General features: G+C 38.6%; 1 protein-coding gene across 4 annotated transcripts in view; it reads left to right on the top strand.

The window, feature by feature from the left end:
• Window positions 1-19,296, top strand: part of myripa (myosin VIIA and Rab interacting protein a) — a 56,386-nt gene that overhangs the window by 28,128 nt on the left and 8,962 nt on the right. For all 4 annotated transcript variants that reach the window (XM_022678026.2, XM_022678029.2, XM_049482525.1 and 1 more), the window contains 7 exons: window positions 316-455; window positions 9,427-9,507; window positions 11,413-11,510; window positions 12,346-12,426; window positions 13,519-13,674; window positions 14,101-14,269; window positions 15,865-16,424. In XM_022678026.2, coding sequence (XP_022533747.2) covers window positions 316-455; window positions 9,427-9,507; window positions 11,413-11,510; window positions 12,346-12,426; window positions 13,519-13,674; window positions 14,101-14,269; window positions 15,865-16,424 — 1,285 coding nt within the window. The remainder of the gene's footprint in view (window positions 1-315; window positions 456-9,426; window positions 9,508-11,412; window positions 11,511-12,345; window positions 12,427-13,518; window positions 13,675-14,100; window positions 14,270-15,864; window positions 16,425-19,296) is intronic.

Below are 19,296 nucleotides of genomic sequence, written 5' to 3'. Positions count from 1 at the left end.
CATACAGACACTCTGGCAGAAGCTGAAAAGAGACCGAATATGTCTGTGAAAGCCAGAAAATGAGAAAGAGAAACTAATCCGGCTGAAACATTTATTACACTCTACAACTGTAGGGGGAGCCCACGAGCACAAAATTTAAATCCTACCTAGTGGAGCTTTAATTGAAAATATATAGCATGTTATTATAGAATACTGCTAAATTTTGTATGTCAGTGTATGTTTTGTGAAAATGTAATAGTATCATGTTTGCCATTTCACCCACCCATAATCTAATTGCTTTGCTATATTTGTGTGTGTTTGTACTTGTTTTTGCAGACTGCTGAAGACTCAGTCTCTGGAGTGGTTCTACAGTAATGTGAGGAGACGCTTTAAGAGGTTTGGCAGTGCTAAAGTCCTGAAGACGCTCTACAGGAGACACATTGCCGAACAGGGCCGAGATCTTGCTGAACTCACAGGTACTTCCTTTAGCTCTTTGTGACTTCAAGGTTTTTCTCAGTGTAGATGACATGTGCTGTGCTGTTAACGAAACCAGTGATGTAGTAGATTCAACTTATTTGCTAATAATCAAGCTGTTGTGAGCTACATAAAGTGTGATGCTGGGAAAACTTGAGTCTAATGCACACACTCACTCAGCATCCTGACCCCCCCACTAATAAAGTACTGAAACTCTGCACTACAATGCACAAAGTACTGGTCCCTTCCAAACGGACTTGCACTACACAACACCTGCACTACTGATATACTTGCACTGTCAATACGCACTTTAATTCCACTTAATTAAACTGTGAACTTTAAGGACTTACGCACCCATTCACTTTACCAGCCTTAAGCTATATACATTATATTACATTTCATTTGGCAGACGCTTTTGTCCAAAGCGACTTACAATAATGAAGTACAAAAGTAATAGGAATTTAGATAACCCATTTTAGATAGGGCTTAAAGGAGGTCGAAGGGAAATAAAGGGATAGAGAAGTGAAGGAGGGGAAGAAGGAAATGGGGTTAGAAGTAGTTAGTGTGTTAGAGGTGTTAGGAGAGTAAGTGCTCTTTGAAGAGCTCTGTCTTCAGGAGTTTATTAAAGATAGCGAGAGATTCTCCTGATCTGGTAGTGGAAGGTAGTTTGTTCCACCATTGGGGAACTCTGTATGAGAACAGTCTGGATTGCTTTGTGTGAGTGTTTGGCAAAGCGAGGCGACGTTCATTGGAGGAGCGCAGCGGCCGGGAGGTAGCGTAAGCCTTCAGGAGCGAGTGCAGGTAGGAAGGAGCTGTTCTGTCATCACCTTGTAGGCGATTGTAAGAGTTTTGAATTTGATGCGAGCATCAACTGGTAGCCAGTGGAGCTCAATGAGCAGTGGGGTGACGTGTGCCCGTTTTGGTTGGTTGAAGACCAGACGTGCTGCTGCATTCTGGATCATTTGGAGTGGTTTTACTACGCAGGCCGGGAGGCCAGTTAGCAGGGCATTGCAGTAGTCGAGGCGTGAGATGACACTGCTTGTACCAGGAGTTGGGTGGCCTGTTGCGTCAGAAACTGTCTAATTTTCTTGATGTTATAAAGCGCGAAGCGGCAGTATCGAGCAGCTGAGGCCACATGGTGCGTGAAGGAGAGCTGGTCATCAACCATAACACCCAGGTTCCTAGCAACCTTTGTCGGTGAGAGAGAGAGAGAGAGTCGATGCTTATAGAGAGGTTGTGTTGAAAAGATGGTTTTGTTCAGTCTTTGAGAGATTTAATTGAAGGTGATGCTCCTTCATCCAAGAGGATATGTCAGAGAGACACGACGATATCCGTGCAGAGATTGAGTTATCTTCAGGTGAGAATGACAGGTATAGCTGGGTGTCATCAGCAAAGCAATGGTAGGAAAAGCCATGTGAGTGGATAACCTGACCAGGAGAGGCAGTGTATATTGAGAAGAGAAGGGGACCCAGTACCGAACCCTGGGGAACCCCAGTGGATAGGGAGTGGGCTGAGGACAGCTGTCCTTGCCACAACACCTTGAACGAGCGCCCAGTGTGGTATGATCTAAACCATGACAGCACATTGTCTGAGATCCCCATGTTTGAAAGTATAGTTAGGAGGAAGTCGTGGTTGACCGTGTCGAAGGTGGCCGAGAGGTCCAGCAGAATGAGCACTGAGGACTGGCCTGCAGCTCTGGCAGTTTTCAACGCTTCAGTCACAATACGGTATATACCATATACCGTATTTGCACTACTGTTATTTACTATTTTTACTGTCATTCCATCTCAATCACCATCAATATTGCACTATTGTCTTACGTATGTTTATTGTGTCTTGCTGTATTGAACATATAGTGTCTCCCACTCTTTTATATTATAATTATATATCTATTTTTACTTATTTACTTATATTTATATATCTATTCCTCCCCCACACCACTGCACCTTGTTTTTGTCTCATGTATGTCTATTTGTGTCCCTGCTGTATTGTACACATAGTGTCTCCCATTCTCCTTTATTATATCTATTATCTGTACTTGCTGTAAAATTGGGAAGGAGAGTAACGTCATTTCAATTCTCTGTATGTCCTGTACATATGCAGTATTGACAATAAAACTACTTGACTTGACTAATAAGAAATTTGAAACATCTTGTTTTTACATGCAGTAACTGAACTACAATAATTATAAAACAATAAAAAAATAATACTCTTGATTAGTGCTGGGCGGTATGATAAAAAAATGTGTACCACACATTTTATTCTGGCAGTTTCACTGTATATAACTGTATTTTTATAGGTTTGTAACTTACTGTACTGGTAGGATAACATAAAACACAAAGGCTTAAAATTAGGGCTTTGATTACTATTGGGTTTACTTTGCCCCACATTATTACACAATATATTAAGAAATCAGACTTTATTAGCAGAAAAACAAATATTGTAATAGCAATTTACAATATGCTATTCCTGAAGCAATTAGAGGCTTTACAGTGTTAAAATCAACCACAATTCCCCTTTCTCCAGTTAACAAATTAATTCAATTCAGTGTGCATTAATATTATCCTTCAACCTACAGTATTAATATATTTAAAAGGGATACAATTACTTCCTTGTAGCCAGAGTTTTTCTGGGCTCGTCTGGGGAACAAGAGGAACGTTTGTCCAAGCTGTGAATCGATTGCGCAATTCCATTCCTTTTACTCCAGTCACTCCAGTATATTGTATGAGTCAATTAAATATCAAGCATCAGAGGTGGAAAGTAACTAATTACATTTACTCACATTACTGTAATTGAGTAGATTGTATGAGTAATTTGTAATTTTTAAAGTAGTTTTTAAATTAGGTCATTTTACTTTTACTCAAGTACATTTTGACACACGTAATTTACTTCACTACTTTGAAAAACTCCCCGTTACTGAGTAAAAAATTAAATGCTGGGAAAAAAACAAATTGTTTAAATAAAAAAAATCATCAGTTTTGTTCTCCATGGCAGCGCAGCTGAACCTTTCCCAGCAGTGTTTATTACTGTTAGCGGGAGAGACGCTGTGTGAATCAACTGTGTACCCTGGGGTCTGTGTGCTAGGCTCGGGGGAACCGGTGTTCTGACGAGTTATGCTACCTGTCGATATGTGCTTTACGACAAACATTTTTTTTTGTATGATTTCATGTTTTTAATGATAATTCCTTAAGTTTTTACTGGGAACATTAAACAATCTTCTTGAACGTTAAAAAACATGTAAATAGCAGTTAAAGCATAGCAATGGCAAGTTAAAAAAAAACAATAATGAACTGTAAAACTATAAAAATACGGTTTATAGTCACATATATGACCATAACCTTTTAACAGTAAAGAAAAAAAGTGATCATAGAAACCTATGCCACTTGTTCTTAAAAATGTTTTATGTCCAAATAATTTAATTTAATAATTATTTAATTTATGATTTGTACTTTTTTTACATCAAATAATTAAAAGTAACTATGTAACTTTTACTCAAAGTAAATTTTAAATTGAGTACTTTTTTACTTTTATTCAAGTAGATTTTTAGATGGGTACTTTTACTTTTACTTGAGTAGAATTTTAGCAAAGTAAAGGTAATTTTAATTAATTTCAAGTTTTCAGTACTTTTTCCACCTCTGAGCATCAGTAATGGTTGATTATAATAATGTTAAGAAAGTATTGTATTTGAAAATCCATTGGACAGGATATAACTGTTACAGTGGTATGAATGCATTTGTCTTGGTACAGAAAGTTACGTAGCACCCTTTACTCTAGCTTATTCCGCTATGTATTCCACTCTGTATTTGCACAAATCCGTAAGTAGCAGTGTGTGAGAGCATGTGATCTCTCACAAATGACACACAAACATGATTGTTCCACTCCCACTCACTGGCCCTGTGTTGGACCATGCCTCACGCTTCATTCAAAATGGACTTTCAACTGTATTTTATGTTGTATTTCTTCGTACTGCTACTTTTCAGGAAATACCGCAAAAATGGAAGAATCAGTGGCTCGTGTAATCGAAAGTGTAAATGAATGTTTAGCCTCACCTAGTGTTGTGACGTTAGTATTGCAACCACACTGGCTGCCAGCCTTGCACAGCACCGCTACCCAGTGTTAACTGAAAAATGTAAATGTGCCTTTAGCCTTGTCCATTGTTGCTATGATGGCGTTAGTATTGCACATTATACCAATCTATAGGTGTGCCATTAACCATGCACTGTGCAGCTTGATTTAGGTTGTGTCTGTGTGTCTTTTGTATTGTAAGGAGGCAACAAAAATACATCTTGCGCAGCATAAAATATGTTAAAGGCACATACTAATTCTCTTAATGAATCATGTATGTGTTTTGTGCACCCTGTAAAATAAACTATTCAGTATGTTAATTGCCATTGGCGTTAAGAGTCATGGCGCATTAATGCTGTGTAGGTGTTCCTGCAGGTAATTTACAGAAACAGCAATGTTATATTATTTTGTAGTGTGTTTATTGTTGATGTAAACATTGGGTTTGCACACTGCGGAGTGTCCTTGTTTGTAATGAGCAGGGATGTGTGCATGCCGCGCACCTGTGTTACCAGCCTAGCAATAAACGTCTGACTGATGACTGTTGTCAAGGTTCTAATCAGTCAGTGGTGCAACTGTGTTTTCCTTCCAAGATTGCAATATACCATAAATGTACCCAAACACACTTAACTTCCAGACCATCACGCCCATCAGTTCAGATACATTTGTAAGCTTGGTCGCAATTTTAGTGGCGCAGGTGCAAGGTGTGGCTGTTAAGATAAAGGTTTAAGATAGCAATTAGCATTATGGCATACTACGTGCCGGGTGTAAAATAGCACAAAAGTTCAGTAACCCGAAGTTCTTTATTTTTCCATTCTGCCTTAAATGCTGCAGCCCCTGCCGTCTGTTGCACCATTTAAGGTGGAACTAGCAACTAAGATAAGCTAGCTACTGAGACAAACTACTAGCGATCTTTTTTTCATGCTTGTTATGGAGAATTCGACCAAAAAACTTTGAGACTACACATTAAACTATGGTAATATAGTGCCATAGATGCCACTATTCTATGCAGCCAATGTTGGTCTGGCAAAACTATGCTTGCCTGTTGTGTTCTTGCTTAAGTAACACTGAGTCATATGTAAATAATGTAGTCTGACTAATAGAATATTGAAATCTAAGAAACCATGAGTCATTGAATAATTTCCTTACAACCTTAGAGGTGATAAAATAAAATCATTATGTCAGAGATTTGCACTTTTGGCATTAATTCAGCTGTGAGGATTTTGCTATGCATCTGAAGCCTCAAGCACAAATGAATAAATCATGAAAGCAAGATCTGATGCTGAACTCATATAAACTCATATAAAACTCATGCTAATTGTGCTAGGTTAAAGGCCGTTGTGTATGTATTTGTTACTGCATGATCAGTAATTTGAAGCTTGAATGCTGAATGTGTAAATTGTCTCCTACCTAATCCTTAAAGCTCATTTTCAACTCGGTGAACATGAGTCTAGTCACAGTGAGACTTAGGCACGGTGCTCTAACTCGTGCTCCAGGGCTTTGTGGCCCTATACGCTTGTCAGCTTCAGCACTGATTTTACCTCACCAAACACTGGGCAAGAAAAAAAGCAGATAAGGGCAGTAAGCGTCGGTCATGGGCACATTAAGTATGGATGAAGCACTTTCACTGCAGATAAGGGAGTGTGCCTGGGCATGAGTGTCACCTCAGCAGACCCCTGTGACCTGAGAGAGATGGAGAGAAAAATATGTCCTGAAAATACCTCCCTGTGGTGTGAGCTCTGTACACCAGGCACAAAGGAAATAAAAACGGGCCGCATTACTCTGATGGCTACATGCCAGCATTCTGAGCTTTATAACTGAAGACCAGGGCAAAATACAGATATAATACACATATCATGTTTAAAACAGCAATACTTTTCTGTTTACTAATTCAACCAATAAGGTGGCATCGATCTGCTGTAAACTTGTAGAATCTCTCTAAAATAGTTAGAATCTCTCTCTAAAGCTTGTGGCTAAACCGCTACAGTGAGCTTCATAACACAGGTTCAGAGTAACCTACAGACACAATACACATATCAAAACTTAACATAAACGTTTGGCGAGTAATCCAGCTCAGAAAAACAGCCATGGCTGGCTGTTAGCATTGAAGCTAACCACTCCAACACTCTTTAGGCTGGATTTTAGCTAACTGCTGCAACACTGCTGAGGTGGCATTGGCATAGTTTATTTAGTTTGTCTGAATCAAACAATTTATTAGTGAATAAATATATTTTTTCACACTATAAACCGCACCAGATTATGAGGCGCACGTGCATCAGTGCACGTCTATTTTCTGATCTGTTTTCATAGATAAAGTGCACTGGATCATGAAGCGCATTATGCAACACTAGTAAGGAACAGGGGTGTCACCATGTTTTCCTTCTGATTCAGCAGGTCTCGTCTCTGGGTGGTGGTGGGGGGGGGTAACTAAATTAAACAAAACTGTAATTGTTAAAAAACCTTTTCTATTAAAGTCAAACAAGTGCTGGATATTAATCTACACATCTACCTACAGCAGCATTAGCATTCGCGGCTAACCACTTAGGATTCCGGTAAGCCAGGGTGATATTAGCTGGCGGTTTATTTCACGTAGCTTGTTTTAACACGGTAAACACACAGTCTGATCATACTCATCTCTGAACGACAAAAGAGCTAGCGCTGAGCTCACGTCGGAACAGGGAAGTAGCAGGGAAGAACTAAACTGAAACTCCTGTATAGCGCTGTTGTTCAGCTGAGTGGCTTTACTGCTCCTTACAACCTGACTGGTAAACTTCATACATAAGGAGCACTGGATTAAAAGGTGTACTGACAATTTTTTGGGAAAATTAAAAGATTTTAAGTGCGCCTTATAGTGAAGGACAAGTATATGGGCAAGTATATACATTCTATTAATATTTGCATCACAAATTAAGACATATGTTTGTATATAATATATATTTTTTTGTAAAAAAAAAAAAAAGGTACATTGATCTGTCAAAACATCCTGTAAAATTGGTCTAGATAACAGCTTTAGAAATCGCAGGTTAACAGCAGACCAGATAAGAGTCACCTAAATGCTTCACAGAGTATATTGATTTGTTTAACACTTTTACGTTTCTACATGATTCCTTATGTGTTCCTTCATAGTCTGGATGACTTCAGTATTAATTTACAATGTAGGGAAAAATCATTGAATGAGACGATGTGTCCAAACATTTGACTGGTATTCTATATGTTCTATATATGTCTGGAAGAACGTGTGGGATTAGAAAAAGGGCAGGTGCTTTTTTTTAAAGCAGTGGGTGGTGACATCAGAAGCCCTCTGACCTTCAGTAGCTCAGGGGGAGGCTTTTAAAGATCTCCAGGGGTCATATAAAGTCTCTGTTTGTGTCATCTGCTATCTATCAAAAATGATGTGTCCTTAAACACTCTGAGCAATCTCACTGACTGCTGAAGTGGGAATGCTGCTGGTAAATTGTGTGTTCAAGATTCTGTCATGTATTTTCAGACTAGTTAGATAAACCTTTCTGATTTCCACAAATGACACAGTGTCTAGGGAATACAGTTATGCCTCAAAATGCTTTTAGGTTTTAGCCTTTTTAGCATTTGATGCAGTGTCCAAGAGTTTGTTGATTCGGGCTTAAAGGTCTAATTCTGCAAAAATCCATTTTTTCTTGTTCTTTGTGAAATACTATAAGTCTGTCTGAGTTGTATATGATGCTGCATATGAAGTATGTTTCTCAGCCTCCACTGTCTGCAGTAGCTAGTAAAAGAAAATCCTCAGAAATACGAGTTGATCAGAGAGACGTTAGGGTGTCTACGTCAACCAGTGACTACATGGCCTCGCCCACCTCAGCCCAGGACTGCCCACAGGCGGGGCTGAACCCGGGCTACAGCATTAGGAGCTATAGCTATGGAGGAGCTCAAAGCTCTGTTTCTGTTTACAGCTCTGTTTACATAGTTGGTCAGCATTAGCTATCATGTGTGAGTAACTGTAGGTTTACACTATGGAAGCACGGTTTTAGAAGGCAGCTCAACTCGACAGAACACCGGTCAAAACAGGAGCCGTTTCGGTCGGATTTTGAGATATAGAGCGGACTCTGGGGCTTCAACGTGGTGGAACTCCCCGATCACCAAGTCTTTTGTCCTTTGAATTTGAGAGCTGTAAAACTGACCATGGGGGGCAGCTAGGTGTTCTCTGCTGCAGTCCTCTTAGCCAATCAGAGGTGATGTATTTGCATGTGTGTGCAAGAGCCCAAATCTATTTCAGTGATCTAAAGCAGTGCTTTTTTCCGCAAAAAACGGCTCACATAGCATTCATTCATACTAGAGACCACAACCAGACATTTTAAAATAAATTTAAAAACTATGTAATGAGACCTTTAAAACTAAGTTCACTTTGCTAATATTGTTTAATCCCATCAGTGCAATTTAAGTACATTTTTCCAGGGCTGCATAAACATTGCATCTCCAGTTATTAATCTTATTCCTCTTTAATCATAATTTATTGAATTTGTACCAATGAGTCCTTTAACGTTTTGTCTTGGATACATGTGGATACATGGATACATATGGCAAATGCATGCCATATGTGCAGGATTGTTTGTTGCATTTCAGTTGAAATAGATATTAATGACTATTAAGCAATGGTAATCCTCAGCCTAGGCTTACAGTATGTTCCAGGATAAGACCATAATACTGTGCACAAGACCTCAGTAGTGCAGTTGCACAACTGGCCACTTACGTATGGAAAAATGCATTTTTGGGAAATGTGTATTTTTACCCAATCAAATACATAGAATTTATGCTAATGCTAAATCTGTCACTGAGGTTACAACTAGTCAGTGTCTTATATAGTAATAAAAAAGTAACAATAAATTAAGAATTGTTTAAGTTGGTGCCTAAATGATGTGTTGTTGTTGTTTTTTACAGAAGAAAGTACTTATGATGAAAGTTTGGGCAATGATGACAGTATGTATGAGAGCGATACCACATTCTACAAGCACAGTGAAGGTAAGTGACACATTAAATGTTTTAAAGGAGCAATCAGTAGGAAATGTGAGCAAGTGACTAAAATAGCTACAGGAGTCCAATTTCTAAACACTGCATAGAGTTTTCTGCACCACTCTCTCCTCCCCAGACACGAAGCTCTTGGTGGTTGCCAGTAGTGCTGTGCGATATGACGATAAATATCGTGGGGCTGATAGAACAGTGTCTATCGTGCTACTTACCCTATCGTTTCTACAGTAATTTCATCAGTTATTCATGCAGATATATAAAGTAGGCTATGATAAAATGTGATTGCGTTAGGGTTGGGTGTCTATCATGGTTTTCTATTTTTGGTGAGGATCTGATTTTATGTGGTACACGGCGCTCTGTTGTGTATTTATTTTAATTATTTCACTTGAACCGTCACGCTGCCCCTGCCCCTTCTGTTCTATAGGTGTCGCATCTCATAGCGCTGGTAAAGCTTTATATTCTGTCTTTAAGCTACTGCTTTGAGTGTTCACTATTTCGTTTTGATCTTTTAGAATTCGTTAGATTATATTTCTTTTAGCGTTTTGAGCTCAGTTTAGTTGGTTATTTTCCTATTTTATATCTATTTTTCTGTTTTTATTAAATGTTGCTATTAGCTTCTAGCTTGTTGCTGCCTTATTTGTTATTTAGCATACAGAACTTCTCACTGGTCTTTTTAATTAATGTTGATTTATTAATTTAATAGCTGTATCTAACTACTTTAGGCCAGACAGGCACTGTGTGATTTTTTTTTTATCGGGTGCTGAGATCTCATCCGCATGTTTAAATGGTTTGTCCTGTAGGAAAACGCACGTGATTTATATGCTGACACTGTAGTCTGACTGGCAGGCTGAGAGACTGAATGTCATGCAGACCGTAAGCAGTAGAAGAAGCGCCAAATCCCTGCGAGCCGCGCACCCATTAATCCACCTGCTGAGCTTTAAACGCACTACATTGAACTTAGTTCTAAGTCACGTCACAGACCATTTTCACCAGCTGAACCCAACAGCGCACCAGGAAAGCAGTAAGAATTCTCGCCGGTCCAAATTCGGGCATCGGGTCAGTCAGGCTCGTGTTCAGGCTCGGGTTCGGGCAGACAATCTAAACTCTAGTATGCAACTATATAATTATTGTTATTAATTGTTATTAACATCACTTTCCTCGGGCGGGATGGGCTCCAGGAAATAGTCTGTGATGTAGTCATCTGTTTTTTAATAATATTTTTATTTTATATAAAGCTATGGCCTGATAATCACCATATAGCCAAGTATTATTGTTAACAAAAACGAACGAAATAACGAAAACTGAAAGTGAAAGTTCTCCTTAACTGAAACTAATTAAAAACAATAATTAAAAGAAAAAACTAAAACGAACTGAAATTACAGATTGAATACCCTCATTTTCGTGTTTGTTAATTTATTTATAATTTATTAATATAAATGTATATCATGATATATATCGTTATCGTGATATGAAAAAATTCCATATCGTGATATATGATTTTTCCCATATCGCCCAGCACTAGTTGTCAGATTGACACACAGTGGCAAGCGATGCAGAGTTTTACGGGTCAAATTGACCCGGAACATAACAGGAGGGTTAAAAGTCTTAAGAGGCTTTAGCCGTTTGTGTTGAAGCTATAGCATGGCTGTGCATTCAAAGCATTTTGGGTTTATTGATGTTGTTATAATGTTTTGGTCTATAATTGTAAATCAGAAAAAAATCTAATTACATTTTATTATTAATACATGCAAAAATCCATGTAATTTCAAAGGAATCAGTTTATTTTTCTTGCAACTGTATAAACTGTGATGTAATATATGCACTATATGCAGTACAAAGTGTAATAGAACAACCTTTTATGTTGTTTTAATGATTTAATGCTATTCTGTTTTGTTCCAGAGCACAGCATGGCAGAAACCATCAGTGTGGCACTACGTGTGGCAGAAGAGGCTATAGATGAAGCCATTGCCAAAGCAGAGACTTATACAGATAACAAAGTACTTCTTCCCTTTTATGTTTATGATAAGTTTCTGATTTAAAAAAAAAAATCTAAAGACATTACACTGAGAGGCCAGTCTGGCTTAAAATCTTCCCAGGGTCATAATACATTTTGTAAGTGTCTTTATCGTGATCTTTTTGCTCTAGTAGAGGCACAGGTTTATATTTAGAACATATATTTGGAAAGGATTTGGAATGTATTTTATGTGAGTGCTTATTGTCACCATACTCCCTGTGTTTGCAGGGGCTGAAAGGTCTTTAGGTCCACTTTCTAATATCACAAAGCTCTTTAAGCACTATTGGAAATCATTTTCTTCATGATCTCTTAATACCATCCGCTAATCCAGCACTGCAAGCCCCCTGAGTTGTTTGCATCTTTCAGTTCATCCTCTTTTTCAATTACTGAATAAATGAAAAGTGCTGGGCTTTAGAGAGGTTCTGTCTGATTATCTGAACTGCAGTCCACTTTGGTAATATTAGAGCCTTTGTATTGCATAAGCATGGATCTATGAAAAGACACAGATCATGTATAAATTCCACATATAAATGGTCACCCAAATGAACATGTAGCTTACATTAATGCACCCTGATTACCCAGCATGCTCTCTGCCCACGCTGATCACATAGACTGACCATAAGCTCAGATCAACAGCTCTGTAGCCAGCGTAACTACTGAACCGCTGCCAACCTTGGGAACAGATGGACAGAACTCCACTTGTGTGTCTCATTCCAGCTCCTCCTTCATCTCCCTGCAGGATATCATAAAGCAGAGCACTGCTAGAGTATGACATTACTAACATTTCTTTTTTCTCTCTTTTCTTTTTCCTTCTAAAGGAGAAACAGAATGAAGCTTCCTACCTGCGGGACAACAGAGGAGAACTGATAGAAGAGCTAACCACAACCATCGTGCAGAAAGTGAGTAGCAGAGTATTCAAGACTGATTCAGATTTATTATTGTTCTCTATGACAAAGTTCAGTGCATTTACTATTTACAGTTTTTTTTTTCAAATATATAAGAATTGGGGAAAAGATTAATCACAAAATGCTGGTTGAACTATATAATATACACAGCAATAAAATATAAAAACTAAGACAGTAAAATAGATATTACAAATATTATAAATTAACTGCTATAAGTGTAATTTATTATAAACAAATTTAACATTCTACATTTTTTTTAGCTATAAGTGCTTGGATGGGTGTATCCAAGTATTTATATTTATTAAAGTGATAATTAAGCAATATTACACACCAGGGATTGCTATAACGTGTAATATTAAATGTTATAGCCCAAACCTCGAGTGTATTATTGCAATTATACTACAATTTCATTATCACTGTTTATTGAAAGAGTTAAAGAGGATGAGAAAATACAATCTGTTTGGTTATGAACTCTGCCAGTTAAAATAGTTCCATTGCTGCTCTGTTTGTAGCTGTGCTGTTTCGCTGGAAAGCAATGCATCGTTGCTAGTTGGAGTAATACATGGAGAACTTCGGTTACAGTGCATTATCGGCTAATAATGTCACTCATAAAATGCCTCTCATCCATGTTTATGTCCACAATCTATAGTTACCTTAAAAGAAAGGAAAATGAGAGGTATGAGAGGTATGGAGTTTCTAGAGCACAAAAGGCCAAAGACCTGTCAGCTTTAGTGAGCAAGTTCCAATATGTTAAAAAATGTCCAAAACATGAAACTTGTTGTGAAAGGACCCTGCTTAGAGAAACAGCTAATCATTTCCAAAGAAAAGTCTCAACCTTGTCCTACTTGGTCAGTTAAGGCCTAATAAGTTAATTCAGTTTAAAGACACATTTAATTTTTTGTGTATTTGTTAATTACTTTATCATATTATTATTAACATTGTATTTATTTGTGTGGAAAATATGTAATCTAGCTAGATGTGGCTAATCTGTTTTTGTGAATCCTCATAAGAACCATTCCAACACACGTCTTGTATCTGGAATTAGGAAATGATGTATCATTTGAAGCCCCTTGTCTTCTGATTTAGATTATCCGCAGGAAAAAAGAAGAATCTGAGACACAGCCAGAGAGTAATGTAGACTGGCCTCCTGATCAGAAGACTGATGTGAACTTCCCTTCTTCTCCCACTAATCGACCACGGAGTGCCATGGCCTGTCAGTCCAGCCCCAAAGTCTCCATATGGGTAATTTGGCTGTTCTTTATCACTGTAATCTAATTCTTAAGGCAGTACAATATAGCATTAGATCATTATATTGTTTAAATGGGACTAATTCACCATATAATTAATCTTATAAAGAATTTGTGATTTGTTTAAAACTACAGAAATGTTCAGCAGTATGTTCAGAATGTGAAATCTGTACAAAAGCTTGATACAAGAAGATTTTTCAGAATTGTGTGTGAATAAGACTTAATGTTATTTTTTTGGGGGTGTTTTTTCACAATGAATTATTAAGTTTGCCACTTTTGCGTACATGCCAGAAGCATAGCAGTATGCCTTTATCATGCACAAGACATATTTTGGCACAACCAACCACTATTGGAGCTTTACTGCAGTATCATTTCATTATGGCTCACTGTTGTGCTGTTTTTATCTAATTTTTCTTCCCAGAGGTCCCGATCAGCCGTCTCTCTCCTGACAGATGAAAAACGGCATCAAAATGACAAAGCCCAGCAGAGACCAGTGCTCTGTAAAGACTGTACACAGGGACTGAAGAAGGATGGAGTCTCTGCCCCAACCCTTCCTAGCTGGAAAAGTGTGGATCGAATGGACACTTCCAGTATGACTCTATATAAATATACCTTTAATCATGTGCTGATGTGCAGTTGTACATATGGCAATAGCTTTTAAGATAAAGATAAGTTTAAAGAAATAAAGAAATATATGAGTATGTTAAGTTTAGAAATCTAATGATGTTTTCACTTCATAGTATTCATCTATATTCATCCTTTATAATAGACTCATCTGTGGTTCTATACTTTAAATTGGTAGTAACTCATATTTTATATTGTTTTGCATCAAATTTACTTAATTCCAGTTAATCAATTATAAGCAGTAATATGTGACTCAAATATGCTGGTTTATATTCTCGCTTATGCTGAGTGTGATCTTAAATCTACTGACAGTAGTTATGGGTTTATTTTAAATCAGGTGCATGGGAAAACTATATATAGTCACTTATATATATATACTTATATAGTGCTGGGTAATGTGGCAGCCAGGTTCTGGTCACACAACAGGTAAAAGTGGCCCAAATACAACCTTTATGTCTTATGTGTCACAGATGTGTCATTTGTGTGGAAGTGTGAGTGAGGGAAAAACGCACAAAATCTGAAATTTTCAATTACGATATAGGCGCCTCAGAATGTCGTAATGCAATAAATATCTGATTTACAACAATAAGACTCTGTCTGAAAAAAGGGCTGTGAGTAAGAAACTACAAAAATCAAATAACTAGCCATGACAACGAAACAACGAAACGTGGCATAAAGCTTTGCTGATTTGCACATTTACATGTCATTTACATGGGCAAATGCTCTTTGCTACCTTACACCCAGTCAGCAGTCTATTTTCACATCTTTCACGCATCCGCGACCATTAATAGGCCTGCTGATGGGCCTGTTGGTCTCTAAATCGGGCGTGTTTAGGTATATTTCTGGCGTGTTTCTATCGTGGCAGTGGAGAACACAGGTGCGCCACTGAACGATTTAAACTCTGACAACAGTCAATCATCACCCATCCATACCTTAGCTACGCAGGTGCACAGTGCGTGAGGCATGCATACACCCACGCTCCTTACACATACATTGCTATTCCCATAAATTACCTGCTGGCGTACCTTCACAGTGTGAATTCGCAGGCCAGTTTATGCTTCTGAGACGCACAAAAGCACTACCATGTTAAGATACTAACACACCAAAGTCAGTGCGCACCTGGCTCCTAAAGGAAATGGCAAGTGACACGCTGATTGTTTTTTTTTCCTGGTATGCGCAAAACACACCCATGATTAATTAAAAGTTTAAGTATACGTGTAAGCCTTTTGCGCGTTTCGAACTGTGTACATCATGATACCAAAGACAATTGAAACACCCTAAATCCAGCTGCATAATGCGCAATTGACATCTATATATTGCTAAAATAGGTCCCTAAGTATTTGGGCCTCATTCACCTGCTGTGTGAACATAGAAGAGAAGTGCTGTGTGAAGTGACATGTTTCCACCTCTGACTCAAACACACCTGATGCATCTCATCATTTATTTACCAGTTACAGCTGCTGTGTTAGATTAGTAAAATCTGGAATTTAAGGCACTTCTGTCTGTACTTGTATGCAGTTATTGTTGTTTATTTATGCTGCATGTCTGTGTGCATCCTCAGTATTGCAGAGTCCAGACGGTAATTGGATTGCCCTGCAGAGCACCCAGCTGTCTCGGCCCAGCCTGCTGACCAAGCGTAAGAGCCTGGTGTTCAGCGTGTTAGAGAAGGAGTCTGGGGTGGTCTCTGCCTATGACGGTATGGGCTCTGACACTGAACCAGACGCCGATGGAACCTTGGGTGCAGCCGTGTTGGAGATTCGCCAAAAACTCTCCACCAGCAACGTGCCGTTTGACCTTCAGTCCAGCAGCCCAGAGCCAAACCTGAAATCATCCACACAGACTGCTGCTAGCCAACCCCAAACTAACTCTGACCAGGACACCCCAGCACCAAAATTCCACAAATCTCCATTCCCTTTCTTAAAAAGGAAAGTACCTTTGGAGTACAAACGTCCGTATTCTCAACGTCTCAGCGTGTTGGACGTTAACTTTAATCCAGAGGGCACAGAAAGTAGCGAAGATGGCTTAGAGGACAGCAGGGTCAAAAGGACACGACGCAGGAGAAGAACCAAAAGAGAGGATGCAGACGTGAAAGGTTTCTCAGCTCTGTCTTCAGCTGAACCAGTGAGGAAAACTTTGAAATGGAATTATGCAGAATATAATCAGTCATGCTTTATTTTTATTTTAAATAAATAGATAAGTGTTTGAATAAATTGACAGTTAAGTTAAACTGTTAATTTTCTTATTTTAGTTTTAATCAAGATAAAATGAAATAGAATTCAGAATCAGAAAATCTTGGAAGAAAACAAACAACACAACAAAAAATTACAACACACTGTTTCTTACATTTACTTTGACTTTTATTTGATTGCAGACAGTATGAACAAAAAATATGTTATGTTTTGTGCCATCAGCTTTATTACATTTGATTAAATTCATCCATTCCTGCATTTCAGATCAGCAACACATGCCAAAAAAAATAAGAAATTTAGGGCTACTAACAAAAAAAAAAAAAAAAAACATTAATGTCAACAGATTTGATACAACAGCATTCATTACAAGAGGCTGAACTTGATTTCCAGTTTTTAAACAAATGTGTCTAAAAGAAAAAATTAAAACAATATTTTGAAAACTCTAAATTGCATATTATAATTAAATAATTCACGGTATCAGGACGAATTTCAGCGTGTAAACAACAAGGGCGCAGGTCTAAGCTGAACACCTGAAATCTTTTTAACCGAAATTCATGCATTGTTCAGCAAGACCACATGCTGCACAGGTTATAAAAGCATGACTGTGGAAGCAGAGGGTACGGGTCTGAACTGGACTGATTTTTTTACAGGATTGTTTACAGGAAATGTGGGACAAAATAACACCTGAAAAACTTACTTACCGTATTTTTCGGACTATAAGGCGCACTTAAAAACTTTTAATTTTCACAAAAATTGACAGTGCGTCTTATAATACGGTGCGCCTTTTGTATGGATTTTACTCGTCAGGTTGTAAGGAGCAGTAAACACACACTCCGTGCAGCGTTATAGAGAGTTTCAGTGCTATACAGAGTCCAGAGCCGTGCAGCTCCGAGGCTGAGCAGCAATAGCATTAGCTAGATGCTAACTGCTAAGCTAGCTAGCTTATTCACTGAGATCAGTATTATCTAAATTTTACTCGTCAGGTTGTAAGGAGCAGTAAACACACACTCCGTGCAGCGTTATACAGAGTTTCAGTGCTATACAGAGTCCAGAGCCGTGCAGCTCCGAGGCTGGAGCAGCAAATAGCATTAGCTAGCTTATTCACTGTTCAGAGATCAGTATTATCTAAATTTTACCCGTCGGGTGTAAGGAGCAGTAAACACACACTCCGTGCAGAGCCGTGCCGCTCCGAGGCTGGAGCAGCAATAGCATTAGCTAGATGCTAACCGCTTAGCTAGCTAGCTTTTTCACTGTTCAGAGATCAGTATTTTCTAAATTTAGCACTTTTAATACTGCTGGAGCAGTATTATTAGAGTTAGATGCTAATCGCTAAGCGTTCACCGTTCAGAGGTGAGTTATCGGCCTGTAAGTCTGTGCTGCTTTGCCTGGCTAGCATTAGCTAGATGCTAAGCGCTAACTCTCTCAGAGGTGAGTTTTATCAGCCTGTAATCTGCTTGTTTACCGTGTTAAAACAAGCTACGGGGGACGAATCGCTAGCTAATATCTCACTGTCTTACCAGAACACGCAGGATTACTCAGTGTAACGCTGTCGTTTAAGTTTGGGTTAACTTTACTAGTTTAGGTGACTAGCTAGCGTGCTAGCGGATAGCTATGCTAACGCTGGTGCAGCAAGCCTTAGTTGACATCTGGAAATCTAAGCTTACTGTAAATAAACTGAAGCACGTTACTCACCCAAATAAACAGTTTTCAGGAGAGGAATCTGTGTAGATTAATATCCAGCACTCGTTTGACTTTGAAAGAGCTAGATTTATATATACTGAGACGCTCCACCGGCAAGCGACCACCCCCGGTGGGGGAAGGGAAACATGGCGCCACCCCTGTTCACTTTGATATAGGCACCCTTTCTAGTGTCACTTAACGCGCCTTATAATGCGATGCGCCCTATGTATGGAAAAATAGCAGAAAATAGGCGTTCTTTGATAGTGCGTCTTATAATACGGTGCGCCTTATAGTCCGAAAAATACGGTAATTGCTTGGTATTCTTAATACTAAAACATCTTTATTTTGTGAGAGCGGATGGCAGCATTTTAAAGTGGTGAGTGCCTTACCATCTCAACTTTATTTTGGAATGTGTCCAAGGCTGAAATGCCAGAATGGATGTATAGCCCTGTCCAGATGGGATTAGTTTCTCAGGGGGCAATTTTCTCTTTTATGTGGGATCCTCTGTTATTTTATGTGTTTTTCTCAGACGTCCTCTGAATTACCTACAGGCTTAATTATTTTCTGTTTTTCGCTAAACTCCGTGTTCCTCCAGTAATTTTAGTCCAGTCCGGACTCAGCTCTCTGAGTTTCTTCACCTCGCATTTAATAATATAGCGATTTGTCCACTGTCAGGCACCATAATGACATGTTGGGGGAGCGTTTCCATGGAGATCCACGTAAACACAACACATCTCACAGACGCGTTTCCATATGGACTCCCACACTGTGGTTGTAAACTGTATTTTCGAATTGCAGCTGAAATTTCGTTTCGTGTCTCTTCTCTGCTCCAGTGTCTTTTAGATTGCTGCCATCGTGCTCTGTGTGCAAAATCTGACATCATGTGACAACACGATGTCATGTGGCTAAGAAAGCCAAAAAACTCACTGGTCCTTCTTTTTTTTATTTTTATTACAGTCCGTATGCAAGAGTTTTATCACTGAGAAGAAGTGTGAAATATTATTTACAGACGTATAGAGCTTATGTTAAGTTAAAAACATTAAATACCTTGGGTTCATGATGTCTGCTGTAAAATGAAGGCCAAAGTAAATAAAATAAATGTATATTTTATCTTTGATTGCATT

Source organism: Astyanax mexicanus, chromosome 8 (genome assembly GCF_023375975.1).
Source record: "Astyanax mexicanus isolate ESR-SI-001 chromosome 8, AstMex3_surface, whole genome shotgun sequence".
Taxonomy (NCBI): domain Eukaryota; kingdom Metazoa; phylum Chordata; class Actinopteri; order Characiformes; family Acestrorhamphidae; genus Astyanax; species Astyanax mexicanus.
Note: the sequence above shows the minus strand (reverse complement) of the source record. Positions and strands in the feature narration are given on the sequence as shown.